This window comes from Pezoporus flaviventris, unplaced genomic scaffold (genome assembly GCF_033815535.1).
Source record: "Pezoporus flaviventris isolate CSIRO_AGI_PZ_B2104156 unplaced genomic scaffold, CSIRO_AGI_Pfla_v1 ptg000066l, whole genome shotgun sequence".
Lineage (NCBI taxonomy): Eukaryota > Metazoa > Chordata > Aves > Psittaciformes > Psittacidae > Pezoporus > Pezoporus flaviventris.
Genome location: NW_026892614.1, coordinates 12,186,184 through 12,208,440, shown reverse-complemented (window position 1 = coordinate 12,208,440; position 22,257 = coordinate 12,186,184). Strand labels below are relative to the sequence as shown.

The 22,257-nt window shown below is 38.2% G+C and overlaps 1 protein-coding gene across 1 annotated transcript in view; it reads right to left on the bottom strand.

Annotated features, from left to right (window-relative positions):
- The window catches only part of PCNX2 (pecanex 2), a 151,669-nt gene that overhangs the window by 53,864 nt on the left and 75,548 nt on the right, over positions 1-22,257 (bottom strand). The window contains exons 20-22 of the mRNA XM_061471262.1: positions 19,291-19,432; positions 14,270-14,447; positions 2,512-2,620 (exon numbers count right to left, since the gene is read on the bottom strand). Coding sequence (XP_061327246.1) covers positions 2,512-2,620; positions 14,270-14,447; positions 19,291-19,432 — 429 coding nt within the window. The remainder of the gene's footprint in view (positions 1-2,511; positions 2,621-14,269; positions 14,448-19,290; positions 19,433-22,257) is intronic.

Genomic DNA, 22,257 nt, shown 5'->3' with positions numbered 1-22,257 from the left:
GGCAGCTCTTTGAACCGCTTTTGTGCTTTTGTTCTTATTTACACACCAAAGAGGTGGTAAGGTAAGGAAGGAAAAGGCAAGCAGTGCCAAATAGCCAATTATCAACATGTAATAGGTGGCTTTCAATGCTACACAGCTATAATGGAGGTGACATGTCTGAACAGAATATGTTATTAACTGGCTGACCCTGTCTAATCTTTGCCTGAGGACAGATCCTGAGCGTGGGCAGAGCAGTAAATGCCCTTTTCCCACTGCCTAGTGTACCTTCTGTAACACAAAGCACCTTTCCAGAGCCTGACACCAAGCTGAAAGGAAAGCCCTCCCCCAGATAGCACTTTCTTGGAAATTCTTTGTTCTCTGCACTGGAGTCTGGCTCCTAGAGTGTCTGGTATTCTGTTCTGTGAGTTTCTGCTTACTTTGGAATAACCTAGTATGTGGAGAAACAACTATGCCTCTATAATCCAGCCTGCTGGCTTAAAAGCATGCTTTCATGTTAATTCTTACTGACAAATTAATATTCCATGCTGACTGAAAAGTAAAAAATATTAAGCATTTCACATGCTTTGAAATACATACGAAATGAGAAGGTGAGGAGAGGGAAATGGTAAGTACCACACATAAACATCATAATGAATGCCTGAATCCATAGCTTACTTTAAAGTCATTATTTCAGATGGCTGGAAAGCAAGTTAGGAGATGGATAAGGGTATTGAAAAAGATACAAATTAAAGGAACATGATTAAAACAACCTGAGTAAATGAAATGCTAGGCTTTAATTCTTCATTAATTCAAACCATGCTTATGAAAGTTCAGGAAAAAGGTTTCCAAAATGGCATAAGAGACCAGTTGTCCTTCCTTACACCTCTCTTGGGAGGAAGGTGCTAAGTAAGGATGCTATCAACTGAAGTAATTGAAGTGACGGAGCCACTATTGAAGTACAGCAATCAAGTGCAACTCCAACTAAAAGTAAGGTAAAATCACCCAGTAACAATAGTCTTTTAGGCTACCCTCACAAGAAATATCCCTTTATGTGTCCCACATAAAGTCTCTCTTGACTTTACAAAAACCATTTTAAACACATGCAGCACATTGTGGTACCATATTTCTATTAAAAGGCTCGCTAGCCATGCTTTCAAAGCAACCTGTGAATATTTGCTAAAATACCTCCTCAAATCACTCAAACTTTTTAAAAGAAAGTGGCCTGGAAGGGTGTCTTTGTGCATTACCGAGACTGGAAAATGAGCTGCCCTCTGAGTCTGAAGTTCAAAAAGCAACAGAGAGCACAGAGCATCAAAAAAGTTCAACTGTCACATTACACTGTAGTCATAACCAGCATTGGCTGTGAAAGAGTAACAAGCATTTGCAAGTGTCAGATAAGGAAAGGAAGCATGGGAACTGAAGAGACGAAAAGAGAACAAGGAGGACAGATAGGGACAGCAAATCATGTTTTCTAAAGTGAGCTCTAATGTCATGTTTGATTTAAAAATTGCCACCATGATAAGTCATTTATGACTCCGCTGCGAAGTGTTCGTGTCTAAGACATAATCAGTAGCAACAGTTTTATTTTTGCTGAAAGACATAATGCTCTACTAAATGCACATTGGAAGACATTTTCCATCTGACTTGTGAAGAGTGATTTTTAACTGTTTCATATATGTAAATGTGTCATGAGAGCGACTAACAGCACCTGTCTCCCTTACATACAGTTGATAAGTACAGTGGGCAATTATCTGTCATCAGGGGGGTTTTATTTGATAGCATCCAATTTGCCTTTATTAGGCAATTAAAAAAAAAAGCCTTTTTACACCAATACTTTAATTATGTCTAAATAAAAAATATTAAATTACCACCAAAACCTAACAGGCCTACTTCCTTACTCTATGTCACAAGCCAGGTTTCCTGTTTCTGAAGGACTGCCTTAGTGTTGATGGACATACGTTGTTACTGATAAAACAGAATGGCGGTGTTAAAAAGAAGAATGCTTCTCAGCACCACAGTAAAAAATGTACACTGAAATCCTAAAATCCAGTTGCTTCTGAAACAGAATAAAAAACTAGGACAGTTGCAACAGAAATTGCTCACTGAAATGAATTTGTACCCGAGATACCAAGTAGAAGCAACTGAGAAAGTAACTTTTTAGAGCTCTGTCAGCCATATGTCCCGCACTTTACAGAACCAGCTTCTGCATACATAGAAGTCCACCCAAGTTGGAGCTAATTTATCAATCACAAAGTTTCTTTCTGGATGCATCCAAAGTCGGTGCTGAGGGCTGTGGTTGGGTGGGAAGTGAGAAGGCATAAACAGACCAGTTTGAGTCAGAGTTCAGTTTCCCAGTTTCAGATCCCATGCAGCCAAGACAGAGAGAAAACTATTTCTCAGGAGATGCTCCAAGCCTTTTCACATTTGAGAGTAAATTATCTAGGAATTTCACACCTTGTTCAAACACTGTAAATCAATTACAAACATGAAGAGGAATTTAAGAATAAAGAAAAACAAATTTATAAAGGATATGAGGTATTGCAAAGAGCTGGGCAAAAACATGGAACGACGACCCCCAGGCAATCTGCCAGGGTGCAATGTATGTCATGATGAACTGCAACTTCTGCAGTAGGTCCCACAGCTGGAAAACCAAAAAGACAAGAGTAACACATGGTGATTTTTTTAGGCACTGATAAAGTTTCAACACTCATGGCTGAAAGTGACACTTTTTAGAACTGTGCCCTAGAATGAATGCAAGATAAATAGATAAATTATATCATATCATTAGCTTTCAAGGCAATTAAGGCATTACTTCACCAAAGGCACCAAAGTACGTTCTTCATTTGAAATTCAAACTTGCAATAAAGTACATTTTTAACCACCATTCTGAGGTAGCTCCCACATTACCTTTCTTCAAAACTATGTCTGCTTTAATTATAAAGTGGGAAAACAGGTTCTGATATTCACTGCATCTATCATACCACCCGTCAGAAGGTTAGAGGAGAAGACTCCAGCAGGAAGTGGATATTGTGAACAGATGAAGCTCTGTGTGGCTCTGCATGCACAAATCAGACATTTTTCAAGAACACAACGTATTAATTTATTGAATCGATGGGACAAACCATCACTACGTAAGCATTTGTTTGGCATTAAACATGAATTGTAGCTGCATTTTCAAGATCAAATCTATCCTACCATGAAAACTTTGTATTAATATGAATTTTTATTGTTGTGCAGGACAAATTGAAACACACACACTGAATTTGCTTCTGTTTCCTGTAAAATATGCTTGGTCCTGCAACTAGCAGTTTCTGATTGAAGAATGATGTGTACTTATTCCCTAGGATATATTTTCTTTTTGGCCAGCTCTGTTGGCATCAGGTCAAAACAGATCTTATGTCTTGTCGGCATTGGGCCGTCAGATTCTTATTGCAGAGTAGGCTCCTGACAAAGTGTCAGGAAAGATTTGGCCGTCAATAGGCATTAGTGCTAAACACACATAACAAGTCGACAGTGAAACAGGAGTACATGCAATATTTTGTGCTCATACAGCAAAAGTATGTTTCATTTCTTACAGTAAATTTTCAATTGAGTGAACAAAAACAAAGACATTGCCAACATCCTGATAGACACTGAGGCTACATTAACACATATATAAAATGCTTCCAGGGAATGTTCCCGGGCACTGGTATTGTGCATGTTGCTAAACTGTTAGAAAGGGCCCTGGGAAGGTTTTGGTCTAGCTCAGCACACACTCTTCCAAACAATCCCCAGGCATCCTCTTGAGTGAAAACCCTCCATGATCTGTTTCCAGATGGCAGTTCCATACCTCCACCCTGCATACAGACTGGGAGAGTTTATTAGCATGGACGCAAGCTTCCCCATGACAGCTGGCCTCAAGAATAGAGCATGGTTCTAGGCACACTTCATTTAGTAGTATTCTGGTAGTCAGAGAGGATGCACCTTCGCTGGCTAACTCATTTCATCTGTCTTTAAGTTACCAGCCCAGTTAAGTAACCCAGTTAAGTAACACTTGGTCATCTGTATCCACAATGGCAGTGCACTTAAGATGTTTCATTGACCTTCTCTATGAGATGTTGTAAATAATTGCAAATTAATTGGGAGGGAAGTAAGACTGATTAATAGCATAAATGTGTTTTGGTCTTTGTGCTACCAAATGATCACAGAAGCAGCTGCTAACTCCTGTTTTAAAGAGTGTCACACTAACTCAAATTCCAGCCTTCCAGTCGAGATGCAAACAGCGTTTCACATGCTTTCTGTGCTTTGGCATGACTCAAGTTAGCTGCAATATGCAAAATATGGATTATATTAGATTTTGCACAGGCATACTATTTTAAACCAGCAAAGCCTTGATAAAAAAAAAAAGCCCTTATGATTTAAGGCACGCTCTGGTTACCCCTACCTATGAGAAATACGTATTTTGGCAATTTTGTTTTCTATTACATGCGACTTGAAAACTACAACATTATATAAAGTATGCAAGTAAAATTGAACTGAAACAGAATCGGCTTTTATTTATTTGAACCCTGTTTGGCAGGTTGTGGGGATGCTTTGTTTTGCTTAATTTTGATTTATCTGAAATGTCTGAATAAGCAGCCGTGAGAAAAATTTTATCTGCTAAAATGTTTAAGTGAAGGGCTGAAAAAGCTGATGACTCACATCTGAAACCTCAAAAATTGGAAACTGCAGCACAACCAGCAAAGTTCTGACTGTTACAGATTGAAATCACAAAGCCACAAATCACTCCAGCTGTGCTCAAATATCTGGGTTCATCAAAAGGTTTTCAAACCTCAAATAAAATTCACGTTTTGCATTTGCTAGGAAACCAAATCCATGAGGAAACCCTTCTGGCTTCCTGTTCCATTACACTGTTTTAATCATTCTTTAATATTTACACATTCTTGCTAAACAGGCCATGGAGCCCAGCTTCCCTGTTGCTTCTAACAAGCCCTACTACTTCCACACCCACCACTGCTTGAACTTGATGTTGTTTCTTTCAACATGTGCCTCTTGGCTAATGTTTCTACAAGACAGGCAATGGAGCTCATTTCCATTCACAAAACATAAACGTAAGAAGAACACTCTAATGAATATTTCTTGGGTTTTGGGAGCCTTGTGACAGTGCACCTAAAGGCCTGGAAATGTGTGATTTTCAAACTACTGATTTCATTAAGAGATGTCAAGTGACTCTATTAATTCTCAAATCACTGCTTCCAGGACATGTTTTGTAGAGCATCTTAGGGTAACATGTCGTTAGCATTTTACACATCTAACTATAATTGCTAAAGGTGATGATCTCTCACAACTAAATTATAGAGATTTAGGAAGGGTGGGGACTGGGCTTTAAATTTTCTCCCTTTTATCTTGCCTGAATCATCTGAAAAAAATATTTCTCCTTGTCAGTTTTACCCAATTTACAATATGTTTTCTCCTATATCTGATACAGGAACTCCAGGGAGTCACAAAGCACTTCAGCTTTCCTCACAGAAGGAAACTGAAGCTGCTAAAAATTGCCTTCATAAATAGAAGGAAGCTGATCCTCAGAAACAGTCACTCTCATTTCAACTAGAACAGCATTTCAGTCTTCAATAACTCTAAGACACCAGCTAAAAAGGAAAATCTTCAATTTTGGGTTTTTTTTTGGGGGGGGGGGGGGGGGGGCAGAAATTATATAGCATTAGAAAGGGTTAGGAAAGCCAAACCCATCTGGAGTTGAATCCAGTGAGGGAAGTAAAAGGCAACAAGAAGGACTTCTACAATATATCAGCAAAAACAGACTGGGGAAATGCTAAATGGGGCAGAGGACCTGGTGACAAAGGGCACCAAGAAGGTGGAGGCACTCAATGCCTTCTTTGTCTTGGTCCTTACTGTACAGCCTTCAGGAACTGTAAGCTCGTAAGACCTGTGGGAAAGCATGGAGAAATGAAGACACCCTAAGTAGTGAAGAATTAATTAGGGGTACATTTAAACAAACTCGACAAAAACACTACCATGGGACCTGCATGGGACTTCTCAGTCCTTCTGTGGTCCTGTGAAATACACGACTTATCCTCAGTAAAGTTTTGTTTGAATGAGGGCGATTAACTTGTTTCTGAGGCTGTGAGGGATAATTTTTACCAAACAGTGCTAGATACAAAAAGGAAACCTTCCCATCTAAAGTGAAAGTAGGAAACAAAACCTGAAGCACAGCTGCACTTTTAACCCTTTCTAACAACTTCTTTAAACATGTATAAAAGCTGAGGTCTTCTACATCCCAGTTTAGGATGATTTATAAAAGAATATTTTTATTAAGCCTTCTTAGATCTTCCATGTTTTCTAGAGTTCACTAAGCAGAAAAAAATATATATTATTTAGGGGACATAAAGTTCGGATTTTCCTAGATATCTTTACTCATGTGACAGTTTTGCACAGTAAAGAGGTTTTAAGTCTTTGATAAAGAATTTAAATTATCAGGATATTCAGTGAATTTAAACCAGCATCTTCCCACTACTGTCAAGTTGAAGAGCAGAACATGCATCCATCTTTCATATTTATTTTATGTGGACGCACACATTTTATCATCTTAATCATGCTTAAGTCTGAGTTCTGAAGCCTTTACATACCTCTGGCACATAAGCTAGGATTCTATATGTCTATAAGTAAAACAAAGGCAACAACTTATCTTTAAAGGTCAAATTTAAATAACATTACAAAGTAGAAGTTAATGGAAATTAGTTAACATACATAAAGAAAGAAGATTTTGGGAGTCTGAAACATCATTAAAATGTGATGTCCTTTTCTCAGTTTGGAAGATTTCAATAAAGTAGGCAGAGATTAACATCTGAACTTAAATTACACTGAATGCAAGATGGAGACAACACAACGCTTTCAGCTTTTGGCAGCCTTTCTATCCTTTTAGGATCTGTTGGGACTCTGTGTGGGCAGACTCCTTGGCAATACTAGGACTAAATAATGCATAAACATTAACATTTTCTTGCAAAGCTTGAATTTCACTGTGTTTTAAAAAACTGGATGCAGAAATTGGTTTTAAACAAAAATAACTGTCATATACATATGGCTATATGCTCTGTGTGTAACACAAAATTGAGAGATTAAAAAAATTAAATCCGGAAAGCAATTATTTCCTGCTTTGAACATTTATTTCTTTATATTTCCATTCAGATCCTGAGAACTTGAGATAGATTTGAACTCAAGGCTCTCAGATACTAGAGAGTATTTAATTTTTTCATGTTAAGCTAATTCTGGTCAATTGGTAGCTCCAAGTTTTGGAAGTAAATTCTAATAGCTTCTGGCAAATTTTTTTTCTTTTTTTGCGTGTCAATAAAAATTAAGATACATCAGAGGAAAATTTGTGAGCATGTGTTTATGGATATGAAATTAAACGTAAGTGGAACAATTTTATTCCAGTTCATGGTTTTGCTTTGCAAATCATTAACTTTCTGGTCTTTATTTAATATCGTTTAAAACAAGCTTCACTTATAAGATCCTATGAAACAAAGTTTACTGGAAATATTAAAGGTTTTTAAAGTTTGTGCCTTAAGTCATTGTGACATTCTATTGGTGTATTTGAACAGCATTGTGTTTGAATCTACAAGAAATACTTTCCAGGCTGCCTTTATTTGCACCTGCTTACAGACATTTGAAGCCTTTATATTGTGGGATTTCAAGATCATTGTCTAATGCAACACATACAAGAGGATCAAAATATAATCAGTCCAAGGCTCCGATGAAACCTCTGAGGAATATATTCCTGAAACACAATGTCCAGCGCTTAACATTGACAGTGTACAAAATGTGAATGGTTTAAACAGTTTGAGTAACAAGCCTCAGAAGCCTTACATTTGAAGTTAAATGTTAACCATCAGCCAGAAGTAAGTATGATGAGGATTATGACAATAAGACAATGATAAAACCTAACAGTCCTGGATCTGCTCATGGCAAATGCTGCTTCTTCCTACACTGACAGCTGACAGCAAGATTCAAGGGAAAGAGCCTGTGGTATAGTAAGAAGCCATCTCCCATATCTCCCAAAGTGGTCAAAAAGGACAAGATCAAAGCTATTCAGCTTAATTTGCAGAGGGCCAGACAACTGAAATAAATCAGATGATCCAGCCTCTTCAGTGAAGCCTTCATAGGCATGGCTCCTGCCAAAGCTGCATCTCCCCAGAAATCTTTACTAAAGGCAGAGATAAAAAATGAGCAGAGCAAGTTGCATGCTGAGCTGCCAGATAGTCAGGATTTCTCTTTCAGTGCCTGCATCAACAGATACAGAATGCACCTCTATCAGCATGAATGTACATGAGTACAGTCCTCAGTGTGTAGAGAACAAGACTGAACCAGGGAGTGGGTGTATATCTCCCTGCACCCAAGTGCATTTGTCTGTTCTAAAGGAAAAACATAAAAAAAGAGAGATAGAAAATGCAATTTGGGAATAGCGTCAGGAATGAAGTCTGGCAAAGAGGTCAGTGACAGAAGGCTGAATGAAAAATCAATTAAACCATTTCTCCAATATTAAAAGGAAACATGAACTGTACAGAGCTCAAGAGAGTTAAAGAGTCTATGGAAAATACCACTGGGATTATCCTGTCAAATATCAGATGTAGCCTTGGGTATTTTACTTAGCAGAAAGTGTCTTAACAGGGCTTATACGCCAGATATCAAAAGTTGAGGAAACAGCTGTGAGCCAAGAGGTTGCAGCTGATTAAGACACTGGATTTCAGTATGCAAGAATAGCAAGAAATGGATTAAAATATGAATTACAGACTTGGTGCCAGAAGCTTTGAAGCAAAACATCAGATTAATGGAGGATGAAAAATCAGAAGGGGAAAAAAAAGAGTGAGGCTTTTGACTTCTCTGTAGCACCTACATCAATCAATGGGACATGCCAACTAACCAAGAGTTTTATTGCCACAAAGGCAATAACAAGATCCAATAGGTTAATTACTTGACTTCAACAAAGCACCAAGAAGGTCAAGCACTTGGTAGTACTTTCTCATGAAATGAAGGAAAACAAGACGACATGCATAATTTCTTTCCTGCCCAAGGGACTGTGTGTGGATATTGAAAGTTAAGCCTGACCAGCACAGGTCTGGCAACTTGTTACAAACTGGCTGTCTTAGCTGGAGTTACTCTGACATGAAGTTCATCTTTCATAAATGTGTGATACTGGATATTGTGGCAGAAAGAAGTATGCAGAAAGAGAAAAATTCCTATAAAAAGAGAAAAAATGCAGATTCCTTATTAACTGGAAAATGTATTCTGGGAAAGAAGGAAAAAAATCCAACAGGGAAATTGTATTCTTAAGTGAGCTCAGCAGGGGTAAGAGTACTTAGGCAAATTAATTCAGTGTTAATGAAGGCAAAGTTAACAAGCTCTGGTTCTTTGATTATTTTGCCTTATGCATGAAGACAAATTCAGAATCCTCAGAGGACTTGTCTATAAGAAAATATAAGGTGATTTTATATTTTAGTATTGCTAATTAGTTCATCCACACACACAGATTAAGAGGCCATTAATCTGCTTGCCAGTAACATACAAGAAACTGAAAGAGATAAGAAGTTGTAGTCCTATACATTAGAGGGTTAATGACACTGAGTCTTATCATTCCCGCTCAATCTGTGTAGTAGATGAGTGTGTAAACTAGGGGTGGCACTTTCTTTAGGGTTTAAAGGAAGCTATAGAGATTTGTCAAAAAAAACCCCAAACATACTCTAAAGTACATGTATTTCTCAGTTGCGCTCTACAAATGAGAGTTGCTGGTAAAAGAGACAGTTTACTGCAGTTTGGCATATGGGAATCCTCAGTTGCTGTTGGTTGCTTCCAGTAGTGAGTAGACTGGCAAATAACAAAAAACTCCACTATTTTTCTCTTTTCTTTGTAGTAGCCAAGAGCATACTACAACCAGAAGCATCCACAATCACACTACTGAGGGGTTTTTGCTGTCTTTGCTCCTTCAGCTAAACATCAGCTCCACTTGAGATTCCAAAGCAATTCAGGGAGACACTGACCACTGCTCACAAGCAAGATTTAGAGGATTACCATTGCACTGGATGAAATAAAACTCCACATCTTTAAGAGTAAACACAACAAAAGAGCTGTGGACAAGACTTGCTCTTAGCATCTTTGTTAATATCTCAGCCCGTTCTAAACTGATACCTTGCTGTTTGAAAGATTTTCATTGGTTTTTACTTCAAACTTAACAATATCTGTTTATTTGTGACTTGAACGGTTGTTACTCCATACATCCTTTAAAAGCAGCTCGCACATCTTGCAAGGAGGGCAGTGCTGGGTACATTCTTTTTTGTTTGTTTTGGGATTTGCTTGGTTGGTTTGGGTTTTTATTTGGGTTTTTTTTGTTTTATCACACTGAAGAAAGGTGGACTTGATGAGATATAACATGCATTTAACCACCCATATGTTGTGTGCTTTAGTTCTTCTTCAGTTAAATATTGTCGGTAGACATCAGAAGGGTGGAAGAAAGGCCTGCCTTTCATCATTCCCAACAGTTGATTCAAATGGGTTAATATTCCCACATTTTTTTACCCTATTACAGAAAAAGTCACAGAGATTGTCCTACTATTAGAAATCTAGGAAGAAATCTCCTGTTTTATATTCCATCTTTGCTATGCCTATGAAGAATATATTCTCAGTTATTTGTGGTTTTCCATTTTCCACTACTATGAACATTCTTATTAACCTTTGCACTGACATCATCTACTAAAAAGTCCAGGGAGAACAACTGGCTCATTGGAAAAGTTTATACAGAGTCATACAGACCAAGAAGACTTTCTTGATTATCCGGTTTGACTTCCTACAGAGCAAACATCAGAGCATTATACCCTCAATTTTTGAATAAGCAACCACATTTTTTAAAAGACCATTCAGCTTTGATTTAAAGTATATAGACAACAGGAGGTTTGGAAAGAAGAATCCCAGGCTGTAGCCAAGGGCACAAACTGGGCAAGTTACACGGAAAATTTTAGCATAAGAAAGATGGAGAAGTCCTGTTCCACTTGAATTGAAAGCTGCAATCATTCTTAAAACAAGAAAGACTTTCCTAACTGTTTATCTTGCTCTCTTAGCAAGGCAATCTAAAAGATAAAACAGCCCACTGTGCATGTGCCTAATCAACTTTTAGCACTGTTTTCATGCTCCATAACGTGTCAAAATGTAAACAGCTAATGATTTTTTAAAAAAGGAGTTAATTAACTGATGCATTAATAAGTCCTATGCTGTTAAAAAGACAAAAAAATTCCAGGTTGATTAAATAAAATCCTCAGGAATAGAACTGAACTCTCTTGTTCTCTGTGAGAGTGTGGGTGGCATGGCTATTTACAAAGAGAGATAAAAATCAGTGAGCAGCAATTTGGACTTCCATGCCTCAACTTGTTCAGGGAGGTTCTGATTTAACTAAAATACATTAAATCAATAGCACAATGGGGAAAATGAGGCAAACACAATCAGTGAGATGTTCAGAAATATTCTACCCAACATTATTAGCAAAGTTTTATTCAACGTAATCTGCTTCAGGAGTCACCGGTGCAGTTACGAATGTCTGTTGAATTTAGATGCCTTCTTCCCCAGTGCCTGGCAGAAGAAAATAAATGCTTACTACCACAGTGCTTTGAGAGCATGCAAATATTCTTTCATGGGGTAACCATGCTTAAAAATTACCATCAGTATGACTAAGGCACAGTACTTCTATTGTACCTCAATTCAGAAGGTAGTAAATTGACCTTTCCAATGAGTAAGCAGAAATCAGCCATGACTGTAGTAAGTTCTGCACAGCCAAAGGTGATGGTAACAGAGACTATTTCAGTTTGTTTTTTTCTTTCTTTTTAAATAGTTGTGAACACAAAAATAACTGAACTACAGATGAACAGAATCTGTGAAGACCCATACAGCTTTTTACCTATAAAGGAACAGAGCTGGATGCAGCTTGTTTAGGGCCTATAGTATGGAATAAACAGGTCATCTTTATCATCAAGTGACCATACCCTTTACTAAAGTTCCACAGTATTGAGCTACTTAAAGCTCAGACCTTAATTAAGGTAAAAGAAAACTTAATGCCCTTTATGATTTGAAATTAATAGGACTTCAACTGCTATCATCTGCAATGCTGTTTTTCAGATTGGCTTTAACTATCATTGTGTAACTGCATGTGCTTTTGTAATATAAGGAACTCAACCATTTGACTTCAATTCTTTTTTTTTAAATGAAATACGAAGAAGTCCACTTGATGAACTAATGACCTACAAAATTTCAAATATTATCAGATATGAAGAAGTTGACAGATCAGTGCTAAAACTACATTTTTAAAGTGTGACTATAGTGCAAGCTTTTAGTCTAGTAGAGTAGTACTTATCCTAGCAAACATCTCTGCTTAATTTGGTATGCATCTTTCATTTATCTCATTCTTATTGCTACCACTATTCTTTCTACTGTAAACAGTAGCTTCAAACTGATCAAGCAAATTCCCCCCAAACCCTGCTGAAAGCCTTTAAAGCACTCTTCCAAAACCAGTCAATAATTCACACCAGTCTTTTGTGACATGGTCACAAGGTCAACGTTTTCAAAAGAAATAATGAAACTTTCAATTCTGGTGAGCTAATTTTTTGATCCCGTAAAGAGGTTTTTGGAGAATGAGTTTTAGGCCTAAATAAGCCATTATCCAGACATGGGGTGTTGACTGATACGCATCACTGACACTCTTATCTGGAGATAGAAATCCACCCCCTACACAGTAATACAACAAATACTGAAAACTGACATAATGTTACCTCTTCATCCCTTTCACTGCTCGTCTTTCACTCCAGTGTAAGAAGCTTAAAAAATAAACCTTATTTTAGGATCAAAGAGCATGAGGCAGGGGTCCTTTCTAAAGCAGGGCTTTGTATCATCTCTTCTCCTTTTCTTCTGCCCTCCCTCCCCAGTACTTGATGCCTCACCCCAGCAGACAAAGCAGAGCAACACATCTGAGGGCTGAAGGCTTGAAGCAGGTGAAGCTCCTACTGTAGTGTGGTCCAAGAGTTCAAGGAAAGAGCCCAAGTTCCCCAAATTGCTACTCCTCCCTTACAGCAGCACAGAAATAAACTGGGAAAAGCGTATTTCTTCTTCACTCTCTGCCTGAATGACTGGAACTCCCAACATAACACCAATTAACTTGTCCTTTCCTTAGGAAGCCTGAAACTTCCAGGTGGGCATGAACAGCAGTGTGAGCCGATGCTCCTTGCGTAGAAGGGCTAAATATCTCCATGCGCATTATTGGGCATCTCCACAGCACATGCAGCAGTCATTGTGGAACCATACCTCTCACCTCTCAGAAATGAAGTGGCGCTAGCTGGGTCATACTCACACATATGGTAGGAATATTTTAGAAAAAGAAACCAAGCAAACAGGCCTGACCAATGGGGAAAAAAAAGGAAAAAAGTAAATACAGCAACAAAACCACCTCAACAGAATTACCCCTGGGCAAACTGGATGATATGTTATGGAAATCAGGGACCACCAAGTTTAAAAACAAAACAAAATATAAAAAGCTGGTAAAGGCTTTAGGCAAGTCTGCAATACTTTCTCATGTTTTATCAAGGTATGAGTTAAGACTGTTTCTTTCACTGAAACTGTCTCCTTTCACTGAAGACAGAATCTGGTCTGACTGAGGAATAAAGGTTTGGGTTTGTTTTATTTTTTTAAGTTAATTCAACTAGAGGTCACTTGAAGAGTTAACAATGTTAAAGAGTGGAAGGAGGTCTGAGGTTAAGGGTAAGGGCAGCATCACAAGGATAACAGACTTTAAATAGGAAAAAGAAATGTTAAGGCTGACATTAGGAAAACATTTATTATCATGAGGATGATTAGATAATGGAATAATTTCCCAAAGGAAGTTGTTGACTCAACCACTAGAAGCATTCAAAGGAAACCTAGATAAAAACACCAAGCGATTGATCTGGAGAGCAGCCCTGCACTAATGACCAAAGAGGCTCTTTCCAACTCGTTGAGGATTTTCCTCTTGAGAGCAAGAATTCCAAACTTTCTATAGCAACATGTGAACAAAAAGTAAATGCAAAACATTGAACAAAGCCAGCGACGACACTTAACTGGAGCCTTGTTTTCAGTTTACACATTTTCTTCTCCATAGTACCAATAATCTGTGTCTATATATGCATTCACTGCTTCTAAAAAAAAAATCCTGCCACGCACTGATCAGCACAATGACACTAAGAAGATAAGTAAAGCTACGAAATAAAGCTATAGGAGCTATAAAACTTGCCTTATGAAACACAATGGACATCATGAAGAAATCCAGTAAGAAATTTTCTGAAATGTCTCTGTAGTCAAAGCGGAAGAAAATTACAGTAAAGCTCAAAGTAACAAATTGATTAATAGGATTACAGAATGAGGAGCGGAGGAGTTTCATCCCAGCAACTGTTATCAGGATAATATCACAGCTGTAAGAAAGGCAGAAAGAAAAACCTAATCAAATCAAAGGCATAAACCACTAAATTATGAAGCTCTTAAATACAAATACCAGATGTGTTTTATATTGTCATGTGTATCTAAATCTGCACATCTTATTGATTTGATATTAATCCTATGTTCTTTTAATAATTCCATTTATTTTACCCATGTGTAACCTCATGCTTTTCCTTTAAAATTTTCACACACTGGTAATCTGAAATGAAGAAATAACTATACTGAAAAGAGTAGCATTGACTATTAAAAGCCAAGAATCTAGAAAGAATATTTTTATATAGCTCTTAGCATAAATCTTCAATGATTTCCATGTGGGAAGTATTTTGGCACTTCCATTAATACTTTACTGTAATTTGAAAAAAGTATCTTGAACTCCAGGTTTTTTTTATTACTAGGAATTTCACTTGATGACAGAATTTTTAACTATTCTCCTAATTTCATTACACAAAATGACAAAATTCTGGATAGAAATATACATAGACATTAAGTGCTTCAAATTCTTACCATTGTTCTTGATCACAAGGTCAACTATATGCAGTAATTCCTTCATCAGATTAAAAGAAAAGGTGTTGAATCTATGTGCTGTAAAATGCATTCAGTCTGTATTTTACTCTCCTTTACTATAGTTCAGAGAGTGAACTTCATCTGACAGCTCTAAACAGTAAGTGACCACACAGAAAATCAAGAAGTCTAATCTTTAAAAATTCAAGGGCTTGCTGCTGTATCTCCAAGAAGATAATGTTCCTCTTTGAACTCTCCAGAAAACCATACAGTTTTCTGTGTAAGAAAATACAATCAGATGAGAAAGAAACATGAGAAGGAATGTGTTGGCACCCCTTGAATTTAAATAACCACCATATATATCTGAACTCAGAAACCTGAGGCTGTTCACATTTTTTAGTTTTGATTTTAAGAATCTTTACAGAATTGGAAAGATGGTCTTGCTTAGACAGCAATTTTGGTCTCCATTTTATTTAATTGACAATAAAGCCTATTCCAGGAATTAAATCCGAGAAAGATCTCAGACACGCATTTTTCATTTCTAGTCACCTGAGCAGAATGAAAATCCAACCTTGGATCTTTCTCCAGTGCAAATGGAGATTCTGGTTGCAAGCAGGTGACTAAAGCTAGCCTACATGAAATCCTCGGGACAGTGATTTGTCTGAAAATACTGCCCTGTCTTAACTCACCCTGACCTAAGACTGCAGGTGAGGATCCTTTGTCTCCCACCACCTGCTCCAGCACAGCTAAGTGCTTCTGACCATTCCTGCAGGGAACTGAGCCGGCTCTTTTCTTTCGAAAGAGCAGCTGCTATGCTAGACTTCTGCAGCGGCCTATTGGTTAGACTACTTCCCTGGGAAGGAAGGAACCCAAATCCAGTCTGAAAGGATTCAGACTCACATCTCACTCCCCAAGTTACCCTCTACTCCCCCTTCCTTAGATGAACCTGTGCCAAGAAAAGTTAAAAGGTTTTTAGTCGAAGTCAGAACATGAGTCTACATCTCTGTTGATAGGCACTCCCCTGAGATGCAACACAGTACTGGGCTCCAGACCATGAACACTTGCGTGGTTCTGTATTTTATCCAACAACCACTAAAAACTACTGGAACAGGGTCAGGAGCGGGAATTGGAACGTATGATTCCCCACTCCTATAAGAATTTCCTTACCACCAAAGCAGGAGAAATCAAAAGCAAACCTCCCATAGCTTCTACTTTTTTGATTGATACCTATTAAATTAAATGGTCAATGCCACCTTCTACATCAAGGTTTTAAAAAGGAAGGAATCAAAGCAGTATTTGTGAGCTCAATCCTGATCACATACTGGGGATGCTGCAAAACAGCTCTCAGCTCAAAACCTTTGGGTTTCTGGACCCTAGTCTGAATAAGAGACAAGTGATTTATGCAGAAAGCTCTGGGCATGTTCAGGTTCATTAGGAGGCTTGAAGCACCACGTCAAACTCAGGAGTATTTGGTGGTATTAGGTACCCTCAGGGTTTTCTGGCAGTTGCCATGGCTGACACTTCATAGGCCAGAAAGCTCTAAACTTTTAAAGGTCTTAAACTTCTTTTTAACTCTTACACCTTTTTTAAAGGTTTTCATCATTCTAGCAGGGCTCATAAGTCTGTACATTTTCAGGTTGATTTTATTTTATGTGGCATTTATTCATTACTGTGGCATTTATCCATAGCACAGATACAACTTGATTTGAATGCAGGTCATTCCAAAGGATCACCAGGAAATCACTGTTGGAATGAAATGCCAAGTTTACCTTATTTCTCACTTTTTCAAAGCTGTTCTTTTCAATTTGCCCCAGAACTCCGAATGGAAAATCTAGTGACTAAGCTAAATAGATTCTGAAGCCAACAGAAGCCATCCCAGTGTGTCCTGTATGAACCAATTGGATCTCCCATACTTCTGAAAGAAGAAAATTCTTGCAACACTGAGGAATTTTCACATGGAAAACTTACAGGTCGTAGAGCAAAAAGAAGACTTTTTCCTCACTGGATCTATTAACATGCAAAAAAATTTCACCCAAACATGACATTTTATAAAATGATGCTCTCAGGCAAGGGCAACAGAAAATAATTCATTCATCAACCCTCTTCTTTAAGAACATTGCCACATAGGATGCTTTCTCCTCGGGCCTTAATTCCCAGCAGAGAGAAAGTAAGAGAGAGCAAGAAGGGGAGCTTATTTCTGAAGCCTCTGTGGCAGGTAACATGGGCAAGCATTGCAGCTTGTCAGCATGGGTCCCATTAATAACCAGCATATCAGGGTATATAAAGCTCAAGCTACCTCCTGACTGTGAAGGAGCTGTTCTGCCTCCTCAAGCAGCAAATCACCTCAGTCCTTTAAATCACAAGGCAAGATGAAGCTTCTTCAAAAGATACATTAAAATCAAATAAAACTCCAAAATCAAATCATGCAAAATGTACCACCTCAGATACTTTCAGACACAGACCAGGACAGTTCCTGCCCTTCTCTATGGTATGATGCAGTCTGATCCTTGGGTGGTCAAGAACTAAGGAATGTTCCAACAACAGGAAATGGGTATTTAAGTATTAAAGCAGAGAAAGTACAACCCTCAGTAACACTTTCTATGGAAGAAGCAAGGAGAATCCAGGATCCCTCATGGGCTTACAGAACTGAGAGGAAAGAGGTAGGATCTGAAGACAAATGTTTTGTGTGTGGTATTTACATAGTAGCTGTAGGGGAAGCATATTAAAGAGGAGTGTCACACAAGGGATACTGGGAGTATTGTGGGTAGACCTCTGCTACAAGGAAAAAACACAGGTTTTAAATCCAAGGTGATCACACAGACACGAGGGGGATGGGGAAGGAAAGGATTGTCTTGGTATTCCCCTAGAGGCCAAGCAATCACAGGCAGACAAGTGTAATTACTGCCTTTAATCTCAAGATTTCTGGGGGACTGACTCACAACTTCTGAACGTTTGAGGGAGGTGCTACTTTAAAGTGCAATCTAGCTTGGAGGAATGACTGGGTAAAAATAGCACCTTCCTAACCCTACATATTTGCTCTGTGCATGTACTCAGTCACGTCTGCTAACTAGTAACAAATGACATTTTGATTACTTTTTAGTTCACTCAGCCTTGCCGAACCAAAGAGAGGGATAAGTATGAACTCAGTTTCACCTTGGACAATACAGTTAAACTCCTGAAGCACCTTGGCATCTCCCAAGTACCTTAGGGAAAAAGGTCAACGGGGAACTACACAGGCTATCTCTGACTGACTGGTGACAGCCTCTTTGGAGAAGCAGCTTTCTGGGAGGAATATGCAAAAAATTTGACTAATGCCCTAGTCCTAGTTTCTGCCCCTAAAAGCAGGATCCACCTTTTCCTTCAGGTTGTGCAGTTCCTAAAGCTGTGTTGCTCTTCAAGAGAGAAGAATAATTTTAAAAAAAATGCAATTTTTATATAAAAGTTCTTTTTTCTATATATTTACAGTTAAGAATCTGAATTTTTATTAATACTGAGGAACTCCTTCCCCCCACCCCACTATTTTTTCTCCTACTGGAACTTCTTTCCTGAACACAGGCTGTTTCTTTGTTTGTATCATCTGCATCCCTGTCATTCTGATAAAAAGACTGCAGAACCTCTGCTCACTGGGGATGCTGCAGTCACTAAGCCTGCTGAATATCTGCAGCAGGCAAGTCACTGATCAAAATGTTTGCCATAAAAGGCTGTCTGCAAGGATCATACTGTGAGACCATGGATCAGCATCACCAGTTCTGCTTAATATCAGAGACATCAGACTCTGGAAATACTTGTATCCCTACCTTTCTCAAACCATTCCTAATGCAGAACTACCCATCATTCTTCACTGTTGAATTTTTTATTCAGTCTTGCTGTAAAAGGCTTGCCTGGTGAAGCTTCTGGTAACTCCTTTGGGAGATAAGCCATAGTCTTATAACTCCTCAGTTAGGAAATATTTCCTGATATCCAACCTAGATTTCTCATTTTCATCTGATTAATTCTAGTTACCCCACTGTGTTCATGCCCAAACACCTGCAGTCTGGTATAGTGTGTCTTGCTTTTAATTGACATTTAGACATCCCACATATATATATATCTTTAATCTTTTAATTTCTCCCTTCCTCACTGGAGTCATGTCTTAGCATGTGCTAAGGTAGTTCTGCTTTTTTCTTTCAGCAAAGCCAATGATTATTGTATATTGAGCTAGCAATGCACAAAACCTGTGACAAGTACACTTATTTAAGAAACACGTTTAATTTCTCATTCTTCAGTCTAAAACCAAATATTCTACTAATCACATACTTTGAGTTATAATTTACTTACTGTGTACCAAGCTTCTTGTATTTACTAATTGAGAAAGCATCAATGGTGAGGGCATTCAGTATTATAGCTGGATACAAAATGTATTTCTCAAAGCACTGAAGCCACACATAGAGCCTTTCAAACCACATCAAATGAGCGGCATCTGAAATAGAAATTCAGATAACAGATCATTTCACAAAATTATCAGCATTTTTTGCACTGCAATATCATAGAAGAAATGAGTTAGCTGACATTAACAATCAACCAACTGATTTATGAAATACCAGAATTCATAATTCTTTTGTAATTTGAATTTAGAGAGTATCTGCTTTGCTGCTTATAACTGCACTCATGAGAAATGCTCAGAAATTAAGATGATACATGCTAGGTGGTAGTTTCTACATAATCCAATTACTTAGTCCCTATATCAAATAGCACTTTTAGTGATGCAATGACTCCAGAGAGGCCCTCTCCAGCTCCAGCACTGACCTGGTGAATGACCTAGGGAGCCTCATTTGAGCTCCGTGCCTCTCCTTCCTCACCTTATAGTGGCAAAACACTGTTCACTGGACTGCAAAGTATCACTGACCTCACTGATAAATTACATATCCTTTGAGATCTAAAGACTGCAGAATTAACAGGAGCTAGAAACTGCCGCTGATGTTTCTTGAAACACTTAAAACAGCCATCGTAAAAGGTATCTGCCAGGATCACATCATTCACGAGTAAAGAATACCTTTTTTTTTGCAGCAGAATTTTCTAACAACGTCACCACTTAATCTGAGTATTAAACAAGAACTGAACGTTTTGTGCAATTCAATTCCTAGGAGAACTTAGGTGAACTGAGGGCAGAAACACTTGTGTACAGACAAGAATAATGCCTTTATTCTCAGCTGAGCTCAGCTAGACAAGGTTATTGGAAAAACAGTGAACACAAAAAAGGCAGAAGTTGGTATTGACTCAGAAATAACAAATGCCAGCTACTGAATCTCCAATAATTCACCCTGAAGAAATGAAAATAATTATGTATACACATCCTACCCTCCCACACACACCTTTTCAATGACAGGCAAAGACAACATGCTGAATCAACAACTTTAAATGTTCTGCAGGCACAGTTTTGGATTGTACAGGCTCAAAAGAAAGATCTAAAAGCAATCCTTCCAATTTAAACTTAACTCACAGTATCTTAAGTATCTTAAGCTACGGCAATGTTCTTGCAAAGATCCACCTTCAGAAAATATGGTCAATTTCTGTTTCTTGTTATAGCATAAGAATATTTCCTCCTATTACCTAAAGACTACCTCCTAAAAGTTCACACACACAGTGAAACGTCCATTTTGGAACCTAGCTGTTATTATTCATTCCTCTCACCTCCTCCTGAACTGCAAATTGCTCTCAGAGCTCCACTTGAGAACTTCATCCAGCTGCCCAAAGCTGAGCTCTGTGCATGAACTCAAGCTTGAATAAAGAGATGTGCATATCAAGTAGACTAAAAAGAAAGTAGCTGCAGGAGTAGAGAGAGATGTGTGCAGACAATGCAGGCAGAAAAAAGAGCTCACATTCAGAGGGGGCCCAGTGAAAGACACAGATGATTTGAAAATGGCTTACATGAATCTGTGGGGTATAAAAGCAGTGGCATGGAGGAAGGAGATGAAAAAATAGTCTCTAGTGTTTCAGGGTTTCTTTCTCATTCAGTCCTGCACTGGTTTCTACACATCTATTATACCACAAGTTCATACATCTTGACCTCAGCCTTTCTTCCTGCAGTCAAGCACAACAATGACAAGTAATAAATGAGTCATCTCATAGAGGCATCATGAGAACAGGTCTGATAATTGCTATTCTGTGGAAGGCCCAAAACTTTGAAGAACTCATCCAGAGTCTAGGAAACAAAGCCAGGAATAAACTTGTGGAATTGCCATTACCAGCTGCCTCGCTAATTGCTAGCAGCCATTTTTCTCCCAGTAACACTACACTTGTCAAAAATTAGGAAGCTGAAAATTAAATTCTATGCAGTAAAATCTCCTCACAGATATCTTGTTTTGCATACTTCTTTCACTGTCCATGCCTGACAACTACGGATACTGTCCTTTTCCAAGCTTCTCTTTCTATACAAAAAGGGAACCTTTAAGTTTGGTTCCTACATTTTTCTTACGGAGTAGAAGAAAAGACAGCCTGTCAGACATATCTATCAAAGGGATTATACAACCTTTTCCTCAGCCTGTTTCATCTCAGAACATGATAAAAAGCCTCTGCAGCAGCCTAAGGGTCTGAAATATGTATTTTATTTTTTTTACTCTTGTTTTCTAAGACACAACACCAGATACATTGCAATAGTACTTAGGCCCCAGAGTGCAGGAATGGACCGCACATAAAATGAGGACTGCAAAAGAAGGAAAAAAGCCTATTGCCTGCAGCAGGTAGCATGGGAAATGCAGCTGCATCTCAAAGTAGAAGGAAACCCATCTTTAGAGATCAGTCTGGCAGATATCTACCCTCAACCTTTTGAAAGGCTGAGTCACTGCGTTTAGGAAAACAATGTTTTGTGACAAATGAAAATGGACTTAATGAGGACAAGGGAAAGAAATTCCACAGTATTCTTTTATGATTATGAAATAATAAACAATAAAACTTGGGTATTCATCAGAATTACTGATTATCAGGGAGAGGAAGACCTGAGAAATGTTTTCAGTTGGATGTGATCCTTAATAAGATTTACATTTCTACTACATTTTCCTTGGCATATTGCAGTAAAAGTTAAAAAGCAACCTTCAATCAAGCCTCTTGGGCACATTTTTCATACCCAAGCCTTGTTTGGAAAGTAATAGTTTTGAAAAACATGATTTTTTTTTTTTTTTTAAGGATTCAAATCCTTAATGTACGGTTTTGCAGGGAGTGATCTGAACTATTTCATTGCTTGTTGAAGAACAAACTAAAGCCCCTCAGCAGACTGTGTTCTGACAATGCTGTCTTCAAACACCTTAG